General features: G+C 48.5%; 1 protein-coding gene across 1 annotated transcript in view; it reads left to right on the forward strand.

Annotated features, from left to right (window-relative positions):
- Nucleotides 1-15,378, forward strand: part of Yy1 (YY1 transcription factor) — a 32,725-nt gene extending 17,347 nt beyond the window's left edge. Inside the window, exons 3-5 of the mRNA XM_048362097.1 lie at nucleotides 8,124-8,184; nucleotides 9,766-9,924; nucleotides 10,621-15,378. Coding sequence (XP_048218054.1) covers nucleotides 8,124-8,184; nucleotides 9,766-9,924; nucleotides 10,621-10,803 — 403 coding nt within the window. The 3' untranslated portion in view covers nucleotides 10,804-15,378. The remainder of the gene's footprint in view (nucleotides 1-8,123; nucleotides 8,185-9,765; nucleotides 9,925-10,620) is intronic.
- Nucleotides 15,379-17,195: the final 1,817 nt, after the last annotated feature.

Here is a 17,195-nt window from a genome sequence, read left to right on the forward strand (position 1 = left end):
ACACATGACAGGAAGTGATCAGATTCTTGGCCAGTGCTCCTGGAATTGTCCTGTGAGGGAGCAGTCAAGAAGTTCTGAACTCACTAGATGTATTTGCTTTGTTTGCTCACTTTGCCTAAAATAGGCTAGATTCCTATAGAAGCCTGTCTAGCTTTTTTTTTTTTCTTTTCTTTTTGGTTGGTCCTGGGGCTTGAACTTGGGGATCTGGGCACTGTCCCTGAACTCTTCTGCTCAAGGCTAGTGCTCTACCACATTGAGCCACAGTGCCGCTTTGGGTTTTCTGGTAGTTAATTGGAAATAAGAGTCTCAGGGACTTCACTCCTTGGGCGATCTTTGAACAGCAATTCTCAGCCTCCTGGACAGCTAAGGTTACAGGGGTGAGCCACCAGTGCACGGCTTTTTTTTTTTTTAATGTTATTTTACTTTTCAGTACTGTTTGGCAGTTTTCATAAGGGTGTGGGAAAACTCTCAAAAATGTAAATTTTTAGATAAAATTCTTGCCTACTTAGAGGCAAGAATGATTGTTAGGTGCTGCTCAGGGAGAAGGAGTTCTGTGTGGTCCTGCACCTGCTGAGGAGAGAGGAAAGTGCCTTTCTTTTTTCCCTTGAGAACCGAGTGGTAGAGGGAAGAACTAGAATGTCCCCATTTCTCTTCCTAAGCCCTCTCTCTCAGCCCTGCCAAGAAAAAGAAAGGGTGGGCAACTAACTTGTGCCACCTGGAGCTTCTATTTAACTACTTGTCAAATTGCGCTATATTTTGATTTTTAAAAAAAATTGCTCCATTCTCCTCACTAGTGAAACTATACCTGTACATTAATTTCTTTCCAATTTATCATAGATTAGCAAAGTTATAGCTTTCTGTATATCAAATACTGGCCCTTCAAACAGCCCCCCCACCCCTACTCCCCAAAAAAGGGAAGTAATACTACAAATGAAGTCTGTATAGAATTGGTAATGAGGTTTTAGTTTTTGGAAAACATATTCCTAAAGTCCTAAATGGAACTGAAGGAATCAGGAGAAAGCTGGCAAGAGGACTGGCATTTGGTGTGAGGGTTTTTTGTTTGTTTGTTTGTTTGTTTTATTTTGTTTTGCCAGTCCTGGATCTTGAACTCAGGACTTGGGCACTGTCCCTGGCTTCTTCCTTTTGCTCAAGGCTTGCACTCTACCACTTGAGCCACAGCGCCACTTCTGGCCTTTTCTGTGTTTATGTGGTGCTGAGGAATGGAACCCAGGGCGTCATGCAGGCAAGCACTCTAGGCCACGTTCCTAGCCGCTTGGTATGAATTTTGATAGGGAGAGATGGGCTTGTGGGGCCCAGCAGTAGAACCATAGAAAGCATAGACTCCATTTGCACTTGCACCTGGGAGATGATTGGAGTAGAAGCATGCGGGAATCGTGTCCATGGGTCCACGACTGTTAGGCCAAAATGTCTGGAATTTAGTTAGTGGGCAGCTGCTACAATTTTTGAGCAGTATGGAGGGATTGGGTGGAGTGGTGAGAGCCTTTAGTTAGAGAGGATTACTACACAGCTGGATTGATACAGTCCTTCTGGGTTGGGGGTAGGGTGGGGGGAGGACCATGAACTAAGAGCAAATGGGAAGCCTGAGCTAGAAGGGTGGCAATCACGTAGAAAAGAAATAAATGTGTAGAACCTACAGGAAATGGAGGAAAGAATTAGATGCAGATTGGTTGTGTGTTTAGTGGGAAGGAATAGGGCAGGTAAGGAAAAACCAAAATTGATGTTGAATCTTCCCTCACTGAGCGACAGGGAAAAAGGTTCTAGTTTGGGGTTCAGGATGGGCAGTGTGAGTTGAGATACTGAGAAGGCATCCTGTTGGAGTAGGGGTGACAGTTACTTTACAGAGGTAGGCTAAGAGCCATGGGCATGGTGTATGGAGGAGACCAGCATACATCCTCAGGATACTGACCCTTGGTTTGGGGGCGAGAGGAGAAGGATTGGAGACCTGAAAAGGTGCAGCGTGCAAAGTCTTCTCAGTGGCAGGGCGGATGACTGGAGAGAGAGAGGCTCTGTGGGGAGTGAGCAGTACAAGTACTTAGATGTATGTAGGGGACCCTCGGTCTTGTCCCCCCTTCTTGGAGAATGGGAGAATAGGATCGCTTCCTGTCCCTGCCCCTAGTCTGGGATGAGTGGCTGCTGGGAAGTGACCTGCTCTCTGTATCGGGGCTGCCTTAGAGCAGCCTTTGTAGGAAAGGGGCTCCTCTTGGAGACTAGGACCGTAGAAGTAGTCTTGTGTGACATTTCAAAAAAGCTTACAGGGAGAAAGGCTGTCTACAGAAGAGTGGTAGACCTGAATGACATGATTCCACCATATGACTAGAAGATGATATGTACATTTTCAAATTTTATCTTGCTGGGAATGGAATGAACCGAAGGTCGTGAGCACACTTTACCACTGACCTATAGGCCCAGCCCATAAATGTAGGATTCTTGATCCAGCAAAGCTTTCAGTCAAATCCAAGTATAGAGCAACAATTGCAGAGACCTGCTAAGGATTTTCTTTGTGTTGTGTTTGTCCACTTTCGGAGGTGGTTACTTATGGATACAGCAGAACAGAATTAGGATGTGCGGCAAGAAGACTTTTTAGGCAGAAAACTGAGGGATAGCTGTGCAGCAGGCTGAAAACACTGTCTCTCTAGAACAGGAAGTTGCCAGGCAAGAATTCCTCAGGTAAAGTCAGTTTCTGTTGTGAACAGAATGGGCAATAAAATGTTGCGTGGGTATAGTAAAAGGCTCATACCTGTAACCCCAGCTACTCCAGAGGTGGAGATTAGGAGTACAGCTATTTGAGCATCCCAGGCAAAAAGTTAGTTAGTGAGGTTCCCATCTCAACAACAGGAAACCCTTGGATTTCCCTGCCACAGCAAGAAGCAAAATAGGAGAATTGAGGTTTAGAGGGCCTCTTTTTTGTGGCACCTCTTAGGCAAGAGGCTGCATGAAGATGAAGTTGGGCCAGGTACACTGTCTTACACCGATAATCCCACCTATTAGAAGACTGATCTGGAAGATCTCTGTTTTTTTTTCCCCCAGTCCTGGGCCTTGGACTCAGGGCCTGAGCACTGTCCCTGGCTTCTTTTTGTCCAGGGCCAGCACTCTGCCACTTGAGCCACAGCGCCACTTCTAGCCATTTTCTATATATGGGGGGCTGAGGAATTGAACCCAGGGCTTCATGTAAACGAGACAAGCACTCTTGCTACTAGGTCACATTCCCAGCCCCTTTGGAAAAATCTCTGTTTGAAGTTGGCCTGAGCCAGAAGAGTTTGAGACTCCATTTCTAAAAATAACCAACACAAAGCTGGACTGGTAGTGTGGCTCAAATGGTGTAGAGTGCTCATGGAGTAAGCAAGTTGAGCAAATTTGAGGCCCTGAGTTAGCCTTGCTGCTAGTAGATTTGAAACTGAATCTTCCTTCCAGCCACTGGCTGTGAGGAACTCTTTGAGTGGATGATGAGCACAAAGTCGGTACTTTTTAATGAGACGCCTGTGGCTACGAAGATGATTTGCTGCTCTGGGTGAAGAATGGAAGGGCTGTGTGGCCCTCAGTGGAGGGAGGAACAAGCAAGCTTCTCACTCCACAATGACTTTGCCTCTTGCTGGTAAGGGACACTCGTGTTGCAGTCCGAGGAGATCTGGAGGGGGGGGCGGGGGCGGGGGGGGGGGTGTCTGTAAAGAGGACAATGTTTGCCAATACCTAGTCAGAAAGTCCAAACAAAGAAGAGTAAGAAACCAAGGACCAAAGCACTTTCTTGGGTGTTTTGTTACTCCATGCGTGCGTCCTGCAGCAGTCTAAAAAAACAAGGCCAAGGACATAAAGGAAGCCAAAGTCAAATGTTTTGAGTAACCAATAATCAGACGTAAATGCATAACCAGAGCAAAAGGGCTGAGCACATGGCTTCCATGAGAGGCTCATGTCTAGCAAATGGGAGGCCCCCAGGTCCTGAATTTAGAATCCCAGTACTGCCAAAAAAGAAAACAGAAAAGGAAAGGTAGTTGACTACTCTGAAAAGGGATGAGGGAGTGGAGCTTAAAAAGCCACGCTAAAACTAGGAATAAGTTTGATGGCATATAACAGAGAGAGTTCATTGGCCTAACTCTAGGTAAGTTCTCTCTCCAGTACTTGTGGGTGTGCTGTTGAACTTGTAAAGCCTAAGTGTGATTCAGCACACTGCAAAGCAGCATTTATTTTTCCTGAATCGTCAGCCTTACAGATTGCATTTTGTGTCCTGATAGGATGGCGTGTTGCTCATTTTGATGGTATATAAAAAGTAAAGGTATGGGCACGGAGGTGAATGAATGCAGGGCTGAAGAGGATGCTAACCTAGACACCTCTAATTGGGTCATGGTGGGTGGAGGGACGTACTTGAGCCTGGTGCCTGCTTTTTAAGAATGTGAAAGGGTAAATGTGTGTAGTAGTCGAGTAGGATTTCCTGGAGGTCCCAGAGTTGGTGACTGGAACACCAGACATGAAGACATGTCAAGTTTCAGTCTGAGGGGCACTGGACCACCTGTTCTCCATTGAACTTGTTTTTCTGATCTCCCATTCTCATCCCCACCCGCTCTTACTCCTGGAGTCAATCTCATTCATTCCAGCCCTGAGCTGTTAGCCTACTACGGCAGAGCACTGGTTGGTTTTCCAATGAAAGTAATCAAAAGACTGAGGTTCCTGCCATACTTCACCCAGTTGTTTAGTGTATCAGTTAATCCTATGATCTGATACAAGCTATGATGACCTTCACTTGAAAGTCCTGCCCTTGGTGGGGTGGGACCATAAGGTACTTTATTCTTCCTTGAAATGTGTGTTTACCAAATGTTTGAAAAAACAATTGGTAGGTAGAACCTGGCTAGCTCCATTGTTTGGTTATGTTTGGTTAAATGACCGTTGTTTGGTTAAATGATGGTCTGTATGTATAGTTCATTAATTAGATTTTTGAAAATATATTCCAAATCAGGCTTGGTGGCCCTGCCTGTAATCCTAGCTCTCAGGAGGGCGGGGCACAGTTCAAGGCCAGCCTGGGCGGCTTGGTGAAATGTCTCAAAGAAACAAAGAATGGACTCATTTTCAACTTAGGCCCATGTAACAGATAACCAATGGTAATAACAGCTGTCATTTTGCCAGGTGCGTAATGTTGACCATATTTGAATCCTTGCAGCTTTGAAATAGGAGCAGTATACCTGTTTACAGAGTAAGAAACAAGAGGCCGAGAAATTGAGTGGTCTGCTCAAGGTCATGCATCTAGTAGGAGTCAGCTCCAAGACACATCCATCCTGTCTTGTTTGTAGTGCCCGCGCTGTTGTCCTCAGTGTTTCTGGGTCCACAAAGTAGCGCAGTCAGTGACTGAGTAGTTTGGGAGGGTCCTGAGATAACTCTTAAGCAGTGTGTATGATTTTAGTCTTGCAAAACTTCTAACTTCAGTGCTCTTTTTGGGGGAAATAATCATTCAGTAGAGAAAAGTAGTGCACAACGCGTCCGTTTAAATCAATTGACTAGACTGCTAATACTAGTGTGTGTGCGGGGCTTGAATTCAGGGCCTCAAGCTCTCACTTGGCTTTTTTTGCACTCTTACCACTCGAGCCACCTCCACTTCTGGCTTTTTGCTAGTTAATTGGAGATGTAAAATCTCAGACTTTACTGTTTAGAATGGCTTCAAACCTTGCTCTTCAGCTGTCCGCCTCCTGAGAAGCTAGGATTACAGATGTGAGCCACCAGCACCTCGTTTTGTACACGTTTTTGAAGATGGCAAATATTATAACCTGAGCATCCCAGAGGCTGACAAGAGTTGGAAATCCATGGTCATCTTGAGCTAATAGTGGGTTCTAGGTGGTTCAGTGACACAAACTTACGTGCTACTTTGAGCTCAGACCCAAATTCCAGGATCTAGGAGTATGTGTGACAACAGAGCCCTGTGCACAGCAAGCTCTTTAAAAAAACAAAAACAAAAATGATAGCTGGATGCCAGTGGCTCGTGTCTGTGATCCTGGCTCCTCAGGAGGCTGAGATCTTAGGATCCAGGTTTCAAGCTAGCCCAAGCAGTCCATGACACTCTTAATGTCAGTTCATCAGGAAAAAGCTGGAAATGGAGCCGTATGGTTCAAGTGGTTAGAGCTTCAGCTTTGACAGAAAAAGCTAAGAGACAGTGTCCAGGCCCTGAGTTCAAACCCCCCCAGTACAGTCTCTCTCACTCACTCTCTCTCTGTCACACACACACAAAACAACCTTGATAGCTGATATGGTAATGAATATCGGTGGGGTGTGGGTGGCGGTGCTACACTGAGAATGTTCTGAAAAATTAAAGTACAAGTATGTGCAGTCTTAAAACTCCACAGAGGCCGGGTGCCAGTGGCTCACACCTGTGAGCCTAGCTACTCAGGAGGCTGAGATCTGAGGATCGCGGTTCAAAGCCAGCCCGGGCAGAAAAGTGAGATTCTTATCTCCAATTAACCACTCAAAATCAGAATTATAGCTGTGGCTCAAAGTGGTAGAACACTAGCCTTGAGCAAAAGAGCTCAGAGCTCATAATTGACACCACCACCACCCCCCGCCAAAAAAAAAAAAAAAAGTGATCTAAGCACTTAGACAATATAAGAAACAGTAGTTTGTTGTGAACCTCTTGGGTGAGATGGCAGATCTGGGGACAAAAGGAAATTTTTAGAAGTTTGAGTTTTTGTTCTTTCGTTTTCTAGAAATTTCTTACCCTTCTAGAATCTCTGACCCCTCTGCCATATACAGTTTTGAGGATACTATTTGGAGAGAAAGTTCTAACAGAAAAGCCAAATATTAGTTCAGTGGAAAATAACAAGTGGATAAGTTAACAAATCAGTCACTTCTACAGGGCTTCCCAGAGTGCCCGCGTCAGTTCCAAGGGAGGGCGGGCCCTGTGCTCTGAAGCCTCAGCTGGACGCTCTGCATCCCGGGCTTCAGAGCAAGCAGGTTCTTGCCAGGCCAGGCCACATCTGCAGGGAGGTGGGGAGTCTTTGAGTCTGTGCATTCCCACATGTCCACTAGTTTTCTCAGAAGTAGCATTTGATGGTTTTGTTTCCTTTGAGATTTTTTTTCTGCACATGAGTGTAAATGCCATTTACAGACTGTTCTAGATACATTTTTATAATGCCATTAAAGAGCATTTAATTATGAAGTGGATTCTATGTGTTTCAAGCAGTTGTGTGGGGTTTTACTTTTGTTTATCTTTTTATGTTGGTGCTATGAGGGTTTGAACTTTGGGCCTCAGGGCTGGCTTTCTACCATTTGAGCCATGCCTCCAGCCCTTTTTTGCTGGTTATTTGGAAGATAGAATCGGGTAGACTTTTCTGCCTAGCTTGCTTCAAACCATAATTCTCCAGATCTTAGCCACCTGAGTAGCCAGGATTGCAGGCATGCCCCACCAGCACCTGACCACTTGTCTTCTTCCCTTTTCATAAAGTACCTTTGCCATCGCAACACCTAAGCTACTGTTGATGGGTATTTTGCCCTGCCTGCCAATAGAAGCCTGGTCTGTAGCTGTCTAGGCTATCATTGATCTTGGTGCTTTTTTTTTTTTTTTTTAAGGGCAGTTTGTGGGGTTTGGTTTGGTTTTGTTTTGGTCATGGGGGTTTGAACTTTGGGCCTCAGCAACCGTCCCTGAGCTCTTCTGCTCAGGGCTTATTAATGCATGCTCTACCACTTGAGCCACAGCTTCACTTCTGGCTTTTTTTGTGGTTAATTGGAGATGAGTCTCACAGACTTTCCTTCCTGGGCTGGCTTTGAACCGTGATCCTTAGATCTTAGCCTCCAGAGTAACTAGGATGACAGACATGAGCCACTGACTGGCGAGAAGCAAGTATTTGAACCACATGGCTCAAAGCTCATTGGCTGTGACCTGTGGACAGCAGCATGGCCTTCTAGAGCAGCAGCCCCTTGCGGGGGACTAAGAGGAACCCCCCCCCCCTCCGCATACCGAGCTGAGCTCATGTGTGGGCCTCGCCCTCTCCTCATGGGAGCGTACTGTGAGCTTAGAGTTGGGACCTATAAGAAGATATTTCAGGGACTATTGATTTATGCCAGTTGAGTGTACCCACTCCTACAAATCTGTCTGTCTGTCTCTCTCTCTCTCTCTCTTTTTTTTTGATAAGAATGAAGCCAAGAAAAATTAAAGAAGATGATGCTCCAAGAACAATAGCTTGCCCTCATAAAGTAAGTAATGCTAGGGGGAAAGTGTTGATTAAACTGTTAATGGAGTTTTAGAGAGTTTATAAGAGATTTGCGCTTCTAGTTCCGTTTTTTAAATTGCATTACAGTGAGGAACTATATCACTTTGGGTTTCTTAAGCTGCAGTTTGTTGCTGAGCACAGGACACTTAGTGGGTCTACTGTAAGGAACCAATATTTGTAGTACATATATTGACACTGCCACGTTAGGAATTTAGTTCTTTTTTGTACATAGACCTCAATAAGAATATAGGCTCATGATTGGAATTTGGAAATTAGTGTCTATTGATAAAATGAGGCAAATACTTTCTAATTTCCTTCACAGTTTTCTTATTTGCCCTGTAAATTGTGTTACTAGAATAGTGCTTAATTGTTTTCAAATGTGACTTGTCTTTTAAATGAAAGAATATGGGAAGTATTGCTTGGGGTGTATTTACGAGCTTTAATTGACTAGTAAACCAGAAGAAAAGTAAGCTATCAAATAGATGCAGAGACGAGGACAAAATTATGAATAGAACAAGAACTTTTATAAAAGGTGAACAATCGGAGGACATATTTGGAGTTGTGTCTCCAAAGACTATGCGCTCCTGCTTTTTAAATTGTTTTTTCACTGCTCTTCATGTGGGGCGGGGCGGGGGGTGGGCACCAGCTTATTTCCCTTGGGACCAAAAATGGCATTTGAAAACAGTGAAGCCTTCGGTGCCCAGTATCTCTTTAGCTTCTCTGTATGCTTCTAAAGTTCCATTTTGTAAATGGAAGCAGAACCTAGAGGTCAAGGCGACCACACTGGCTCTCCCCTCCCTTTGCCTGTGAAGCTGTCTAGTGGTGGCCTGTGCTGTCCTTCTGTCACGCTGTCTCACCATTCCCCACTCCCTCCATCATGGGCAACAACTGCAGAAGAAATTGTAGAGGACATGCTGCCCTCGGCCCCTCCATCTCCTCCCCGCGCTGGTATCGCTTTGCCTGCCTCTTCCTTTTCCCAGTGTCTCACCAAATAAATTTCTTCTGTAGTTGCCATTCCTTGGAGACCCTCTTGCTTCTTTCTCTGTCAAGAAGGGGAAAGAGGCAAAGAGAGAAGAGGGAACAGTAGGCGATGGAGAATGACAGCCCATTGTCGCAGCACAGAATATGGGGCCCACCAAAGGTAGTGGTGGACTACCGTCATTTTAACTCCGTTTATTTCTCAGTGCTTCTGTTACTTCATCTGGGGGTAGCTGGGTGAGGCAGCTGTGGTGTGGCTGGAAGCCGGGGGTGCCGGGTTCTACTCCCGGCATGGCTACTACTAGTAGTGTGACCTTGGGCAAGTCTACTTCAAGATGTCTCTAAGCCTCAGTTTCCTCATCTGTAAAACGTGGGTTTGCAGTAAACGACAAGGCCTTTCTCAGCTGTCTGTTTTTTGTCTTAAGTATAAGTAACTTACTGTTCTGTAATGCTAAGTGGGGTTAATGAGGGAGGGGGCGGGGGGGCCGTTTTGTTCTAGCTAACATGTCAGTGAAGGCTGTTGAGTGGTTGAGGCCTTTCTCACCACTTGCAGTGTGAACCACTAAGCTTCTTTCTCTGTTTCAAGGGCTGCACAAAGATGTTCAGGGATAACTCTGCTATGAGAAAACATCTGCACACCCACGGCCCCCGAGTCCACGTCTGTGCAGAGTGTGGCAAAGCTTTCGTTGAGAGCTCAAAGCTAAAGCGACACCAGCTGGTTCATACTGGAGAGAAGCCCTTTCAGGTAGAGCCAGTTTCTTCTCCCCCACCCTGCCTTGCTGTCGTGTCCCCGTGGTGCGAGGTGGTGCAGGACCGCGGGAGCCGCAGCCCCTGGCGTGTGGGGCGCCAGGCGTGGTGCCCCCCCGGGCTCCCTGTGATGTGACGTCACGCGGGTGGTGCTGGATCCGCAGGGAGCGCTCGTGTTTGTGGAGAGCAAGCTCCCAGTACATTTCTAGTGCATTCACAGGGGTGAGGGAAGGCCTTACCAACTGCTTGATGGGTAGTCAGTTATGCATTGAATAATTGACAGAGGAAATCTAAATTTTTATTGTGTGAGTAAATAATACTTTGTCTTGTTTTCAGAAGCCCATAGATAGGTTAATGAATTGGCGGTAGCTAATAAATTCAACCTGGTTCTCTCTGCTCAGTGACACTGGAGCACTTTATGGTTATTGGTATTTTGCAGACAGACATACAGTCAGCTAACTTGACATCTGTGGCAATTTTTGCCATTTGGTCACGTCTTGTTGCTCTTAGGTTCTTAGCTGTGCACTTTAGGGCTTGTCTAGCATGCAGACTTGCTGTAGAAGGTGTGGAATGTCGTGCCAGGGAAGGAAGGAAGTGTGTTTGCTAGAAGCAGCGGCCCCGTCCGCGGCGCAGTGGGCGCTGCGGCTCCCGGGCTGGGCGCTCCAGAGCCTCATGTCTCACCTTTCCTCGACAGTGCACATTTGAAGGCTGCGGGAAACGCTTTTCACTGGACTTCAATTTACGCACGCATGTGCGAATCCACACCGGAGACAGGCCCTATGTGTGCCCCTTCGACGGTTGTAATAAGAAATTTGCTCAGTCAACTAACCTGAAATCTCACATCTTAACACATGCTAAAGCCAAAAACAACCAGTGAAAAGAAGAGAGGAGACCCTTCTCGCCGGTGGGAAGCATCTGCAGGAGTGATTGGGAATCCATATGCCTCTCCTTTGTATATTATTTCTAGGAAGAATTTTAAAAATGAATCCTACACACCTAAGGGACATGTTTTGATAAAGTAGTTAAAATTAAAAAAAAAAACTTTAATAAGATGACATTGCTAAGATACTCTATCTTGCTCTGTAATCTCGTTTCAAAAACACGGTGTTTTTGTAAAGTGGTCCCAACAGGAGGACAATTCATGAACTTCGCATCAAAAGACAATTCTTTATACAACAGTGCTAAAAATGGGACTTCTTTTCACATTCTTATAAATATGAAGCTCACCTGTTGCTTACAATTTTTTTAATTTTGTATTTTCCAAGTGTGCATATTGTACACTTTTTGGGGATATGCTTAGTAATGCTATGTGTGATTTTTCTGGAGGTTGATAACTTTGCTTGCGGTAGATTTTCTTTAAAAGAATGGGCAGTTACATGCATACTTCAAAAGTATTTTTCCTGTACAAAAAAAAAAGTTATATAGGTTTTTGTTTGCTATCTTAATTTTGGTTGTATTCTTTGATGTTAACACATTTTGTATAATTGTATCGTATAGCTGTATTGAATCATGTAGTATCAAATATTAGATGTGATTTAATAGTGTTAATCAATTTAAACCCATTTTAGTCACTTTTTTTTCCAAAAAAATACTGCCAGATGCTGATGTTCAGTGTAATTTCTTTGCCTGTTCAGTTACAGAAAGTGGTGCTCAGTTGTAGAATGTATTGTACCTTTTACCACCTGATGTGTACATCCGTGTAACAGAAAGGGCAACAATAAACTAGCGGTCCTACAGAGAGAACATGGCAGAAGAAGATCTGTAAGCACAGTCTTATTTTCTTTTATTGTCCAAAATACTTAAAAATTCTTGAGCCTCCCAGAAATTGGAAGCTTAAATAAAGCAACTCAAGTTTCCTTTATTTTGCACTCAATTACAATGACTTGTGATTAAATCGCTGCACGGATATCCTAATCCTTCCTACATATCCTGATTGAAAGACTGGTAACAGACATCCCAAGTTGAAGATCTACCTCAGGGCACCCCGGATCGGCCCGTGGGTGGTGGGGTTGCCCTTGACCATCCCAGCACGTGGGGATGGCACGCGGTGCCACGCTGAGCCCTCGGATGCTAAAGCCGTCACTGGCAGCGGGTGCGGTGCGCCTGCCCCAAGGGAAATCCAGGCCTTTCCACCACGCAGGCGGCCTGCAAAGGCGGGCAGCCCCCGTGGCTTGCCCAGCAGGAAACATGGTCATTGATAATTCGGTTTGGGAGCCTCTTTCAAAAGAATTCTATGTAGTGAAGTCCTTATTAAGTGCTAGCAAATGTGGCAATTGAGTACCAGTAGCTTGATTTCTATGCTTCTGCGTGGACTCTTGAGTACAGATTGGCAAGGTGATTAGATTACTAGAGAATTGTACTCAGTGAGTACTTACGTCTCATGTTGTGACCTCTTTAATGTATAATTTTTGAATTTTACTTACGATCAAATATCAGACTTGTTAATAACTATTTTGTAAACTGCCGTGATACAGCAAAATCCCATCTAGTCCAAATGCAGACATACTGTGTTGTGTGTCTTTTTGTGGTGTATGCTTGACTCTGCAAGGTAATTGAGAAACTAGCTAATATCAGGTTTATTTATAGAGTGGCCAGGACACCATGTGGTCAGCTGGGTCGCCTGAGCGCGTGGATAGCTCCCTCACCAGGAAGGCCGGTAATGGGCCCCGGCTCTGTGGGATTTTGAAGTGCCTTTATTTGTCCAGAATCTGTTAGCTGTTGAGTAGTTGGCTGGAACTGAGGTTACTCGCAAGTCCTCGGCTGCTGTCTGGATACACTAGACTTTGCTGTGTCTGGCAGTCAGGACGGATGGACGCGAGGCCGTCCTGGCCGTCGCGGGGCCCCTTCAAGCTGACTGCCCTATGCTAAAGCTTCCCAGACCTGCCTGGGCAGAATCTCTTCTTGGAGCCCTTGTAAGCGTCCGTGCCCTTGCTCCTCCCTGGTGTGGCCGCACCACAACGCCACGCGATCCGGTGCCACAGCACCCTCGCCCAGCTTTATGCCGCATTCTATCGAGCTTGGCCCTGTCCTCAGCGCCCTGCCCCAGGTCCCACGACGGGGACGCCCGGCCAGCAGCCCTGAGAGCCATGCTTCGCCCTGCGGGAGCCAGGCCCCCGCGTGCAAGGTGGGCCCTCCTCTGTGCCTTGATGCCGTGGGGTCCAGACGCCCTCGGTCATCTCTCCCTCCCTCCCGTCTGGGTAGAACTGTCACCACGCCTCTTGCCCCCTCTGTGTTCACGTCTTTCTCAGAGTCTGCACTTCTGTAAGAAACTTCATTTGGGGTTGAAAGAAAACTTGACGTGCGTGCGGTTCCTTGGTTGACCTGGCGCCCTGAACTTCACAACAGTAGTGTAGGAAACTAGTGAAAGAGCAACAATGTAAAGACTAGTGGTAATTCTCATTGGGTGTGACTTAAGCCCATTTGCTTGTTAGAATTTATAATTTTGTTAAAGATTAATTTACTAAAAGTTAAACCGTGTTCTAATAGTCCATTGTCTTGAGAATTAATCTGATTTATATATGTAATACGGATAGACATATTTTCTTACATCCAAGCAGAAATAAGTGCATGTTTCTAGCATATGTAACATTGGAAGGAAAAAAAAAACTCCAGAGGATAAGTTTACACTTAACAAGATGTTGTTTTCTATTTTTTGAATTTCTTATTATTCCCCCCTCTTTGGTAGTGAGGTTGGGGGGCATGATATTTGTATAAAGAACTGTCACCCCAGAGTGACATTTATTTTCCAGGGTGGCGTGGAGCTCATGCTGTTTTCATATGCTATCTATGCTTTGCCTAGGCTTGAGGCCTGAGGAGTTGAGAAAAATCAAGGTTTTCTTTTGTTTGGTTTCACACACGATTGCTTCCGAATGTCGCGCGTTCTGGTCATTGAAGAGTAGGAACCTTGAAGCAGTGAGCGGCGCCTGCGCCTGTTGCTAAGCAGCCTTGTGTCAGTTCACTTCTTCCCAGGGATGAAAGCCCTCGTGTCCACGCCCACCTGGGCCGGTTGCTGTCCCACCCGCGCCCGCAGTGGAGCAGCGCTCACCTGGGCCAGTGACTGTACCCCATTGCTGTCCGGCTAGAGTTCATGTCCATGGCCCAGGAAAAGCCAGCCCTGAAACAAACGTGCGGATTCTACCCAGCCCCCGCGACCAGCAGCTAGATCTGACGGTGCGTTTTGACTCTAATAGAACATGAGCATGGCGCAGGACACGTAACAGTCTCTAAATGCTCTTGACCCCTGGACGCAGGCCACAGGAGAGGGGACAGACGAGGTGCTCCTTGGCACCCACCTGACCTGGGGACCCTGCTGAGCGGCTTCCCCCTGGCTTGGCTGCTCCTCGCCGGGCACCCGATCACCTTATCGCTGCACCCTTGGGATTAGTGTAGCCACAGCACCTCCCCTGAGTTTTGAGGCCTACTCGGGCCAGGCAGGTGCGTTTCACACAAGCTCCGCCCTCGGGAGTGCCTGGTGGCCCTGGCCCCGCGCTTGGTAGTGGGTTCCCGATAGCAGGAGGTTCGCCTCTGAGTCTGCAGTTAATGAATGGCTGGAGCTCATGCACAAGCCACTGACGGTGGACTTGTCTTGCTCGTGCTCAGGTTGTGTTCAGCTGCTTTGGTTGTGGGAGAATGGCGTAAGTGCAGGCCCTCGAGACCCGCGTCGGGCCCCAGGGCCCAAATACTCAGTGGGGTGCCGGGAACGCCTTTTGAGTTGACAGTGTCACGGTGTGGTGCGAGCGGTGGGTGACCAGTGTGTGGGCAAAGAGCATGCGTGGAAGGGAATGTTGGCACAGGGTGTGAGCTGCTGCACAGGGCTCGTGGCCAGCCCGAACCGTGGCCCCCATATCCCAGGCCTGCGTGGGACACGACTGCATTGATCTCAGACAGAGCGCTTGGTCTTCCACAGAGTGATGAAATGGATGTATGTACCCTTTCCTTAAGGACCCTCAGGCACCCTAAAAACAGCATGCGGGCATTGGGGCGGCAGCCGGCTGCGCTGGACTGCCCGCCGTCCTTTCTGGGGCTGCACGCGGCTAGCTGCATGGGCCGGGGAGGGGACAAGGCGGCACCAAATGGGAGTCACCTCTTCCGACAACGCCAGCAGCTGCCAGGCTCTTACCTACAGATGGCATGGGAATTTCTGGGTTTGGGTTTTGGGTTTGTTTCTGGGTTTTTGGGTTTTTTTTGCTAACTTCTGTAGGCACTGGCCTGAGGACTTAGCACTGTGTCTCATGTACATCTTTTCAAGTGTTTTTTGCTGTTTCTGGAATTGTCCTTGTTTTTTTTCCCTTAGCTCATAGGTCATAGACGCAGACATATTATAGTATTTAAGGCACCTGCATCAAGCATCAGATGGCTTTGCATCCAGAAAAACATTGATAACTCAGTCTGACGCACCAAGCATGTGTAACATGGCTCTACAAAGTATAATAAACGCATAATGTTAAGCTTTTGAACGTCTGCGGTTCTTGTTTGTCGCTCGGTTTGTCCTGTGTGATGACACGTTCAACCTGAAGTTCCCATCGGATGTCAGGATCCTGAAGCTGCCCTGCTCACCGCAGACACGCTCAGGGTTGTCACGGGCCAGAGGAGCGTCCCCCCCCCCCCCCCCGGACTTTCTAACAATCACCCCCTCTCTGCTTTCCAGAAAACAGCGGGGGCGGGGGGAGCCCCGTGCAGCTGGGCCTGGGAGCACCAGCAGCAGCTGGCAAGTTGGGACGATCCCCTGAGACTTGGTAACATAGACCACGAATTGCTTCTGGTTTGGGCCAGGGCCCGGCTGTAGTGCGCGTGCTTCTGCCCGGGCCGGGGTCCGAGTTTTCAGGTGGGCGAGCAAGGCCCTTCCGTAGGGCTCGACACTTTTTGCTCACGGTAGACATGGCGGCTGGCACAGTGGAGCCCAGAACTGCTGAGTGAGGCTCCTAGGCCCAGCCCCTGCACCCCCAGGCGGTGGGGGAGGGCCCCCGATGAACCACCAGCGAGTGCCCCGCACACCGCTGCCACGTGGCTTCCTCGGGCCTGGTGAAGGGCATTCTCCCTGTGCATCAGAGGAATCATCACGGGCAGGGAATGGAAGGTGGCAGAACAGCAGAGGGCTGAGGTCCAGAGTCCAAACCTCAGTTCCCATTGCTGGGACCCTACTTGCTTCTGCCTGCGTAGCGTGGCGTGGCCTGGCTTTTTCCGGTGCCTTTTCAGAGGAGCCCTGGGGCGCCTTTGCCGATGGAAGCCAGGGCCTGGCCCTGCCCGCCGCAGGGGTGAGCCTCCCAGCCCCGAAGGCTAGCTCTCCTCCACACCTCAGTGAAGCACCAGGCCATGGGGTGTCCAGCCCGGGGCACCCCATCTAGACTTGCTGGGAAAGCTCCAGCGCTGCCGCCCTTCCTGCCCCCCCCCCCCAAACTTCCCTGATTGGAGTTCCCAGGTTGGCCCACTGGTCCTGAGAGGAAGAACTGTCACCGGGTACTAAGGGGCCGGCCCTCATGGCACGTGTGTCACACCTAGAACCGAGACCTGAAAGCAGGGAGGAAGGCGGACGCCGGACAGGGGCTCAGCGGGGCCTGGCAGGGGCGGCTGTACCAGGTCTGGGGGTGGGGGGCCCCCACTGCTAAGCAGCTGCCCCGTCCCCCACCCCCTCGTGCCTGCGCTGCCCCCGACTCCCCACCAAGGCCTCTATGGCCTCAGGTCCCCTGGGAGGGAGGCCGCCATGGGGGGCGGGGTGCTGGGCACCGCAGGGGCCCGTGGGCCACCTGGGAGCTACAAGATCTGGAAGGGCTGCGTCCCGGACACCCCGCGGGGAGCTTGTCCTCAGCCCGTGTGGGGCGGGTCGCACCCCAGATGTCACGTGGGAAGCCCACGTAGGGGAGGGGGCAGTGCCGGAGGCACGGGCCCTGAGGGAGGGCTCCCGAGGCCCGGGGTCTTGCTGTTAGAGTGAACACCTGGTGGGGGAGGGGGTGGGGGAGGACTGAGGAGGCCCTGGGTTGCTGTCTGTGGTCATGGAACCAACTGCCCAGTTGGGGTGTGCTTCCGTCATGTACAAGAGTCGGGTAACAGGTGCTTTATTTTATATTCAGGGTACCTAGCATGGCCTGACCACAAACTCTCTAGCCCGGGCTGGCCTTGAACTTGAAATCTTCCTCAGACTTCCGAGTACTGGGAGTACAGGCCTGCTCCACCACTCCAGGCTTCAGTCTGAGCTTCTAGTAGAGAAGAAGGAAAACCAGGAGATCCGAAGAGTGTGGTTCAAAGCCAGCCCAGGCAGGAACCAGAAGTGGA

The sequence above is a fragment of the Perognathus longimembris genome, chromosome 14 (assembly GCF_023159225.1).
Source record: "Perognathus longimembris pacificus isolate PPM17 chromosome 14, ASM2315922v1, whole genome shotgun sequence".
Taxonomy (NCBI): domain Eukaryota; kingdom Metazoa; phylum Chordata; class Mammalia; order Rodentia; family Heteromyidae; genus Perognathus; species Perognathus longimembris.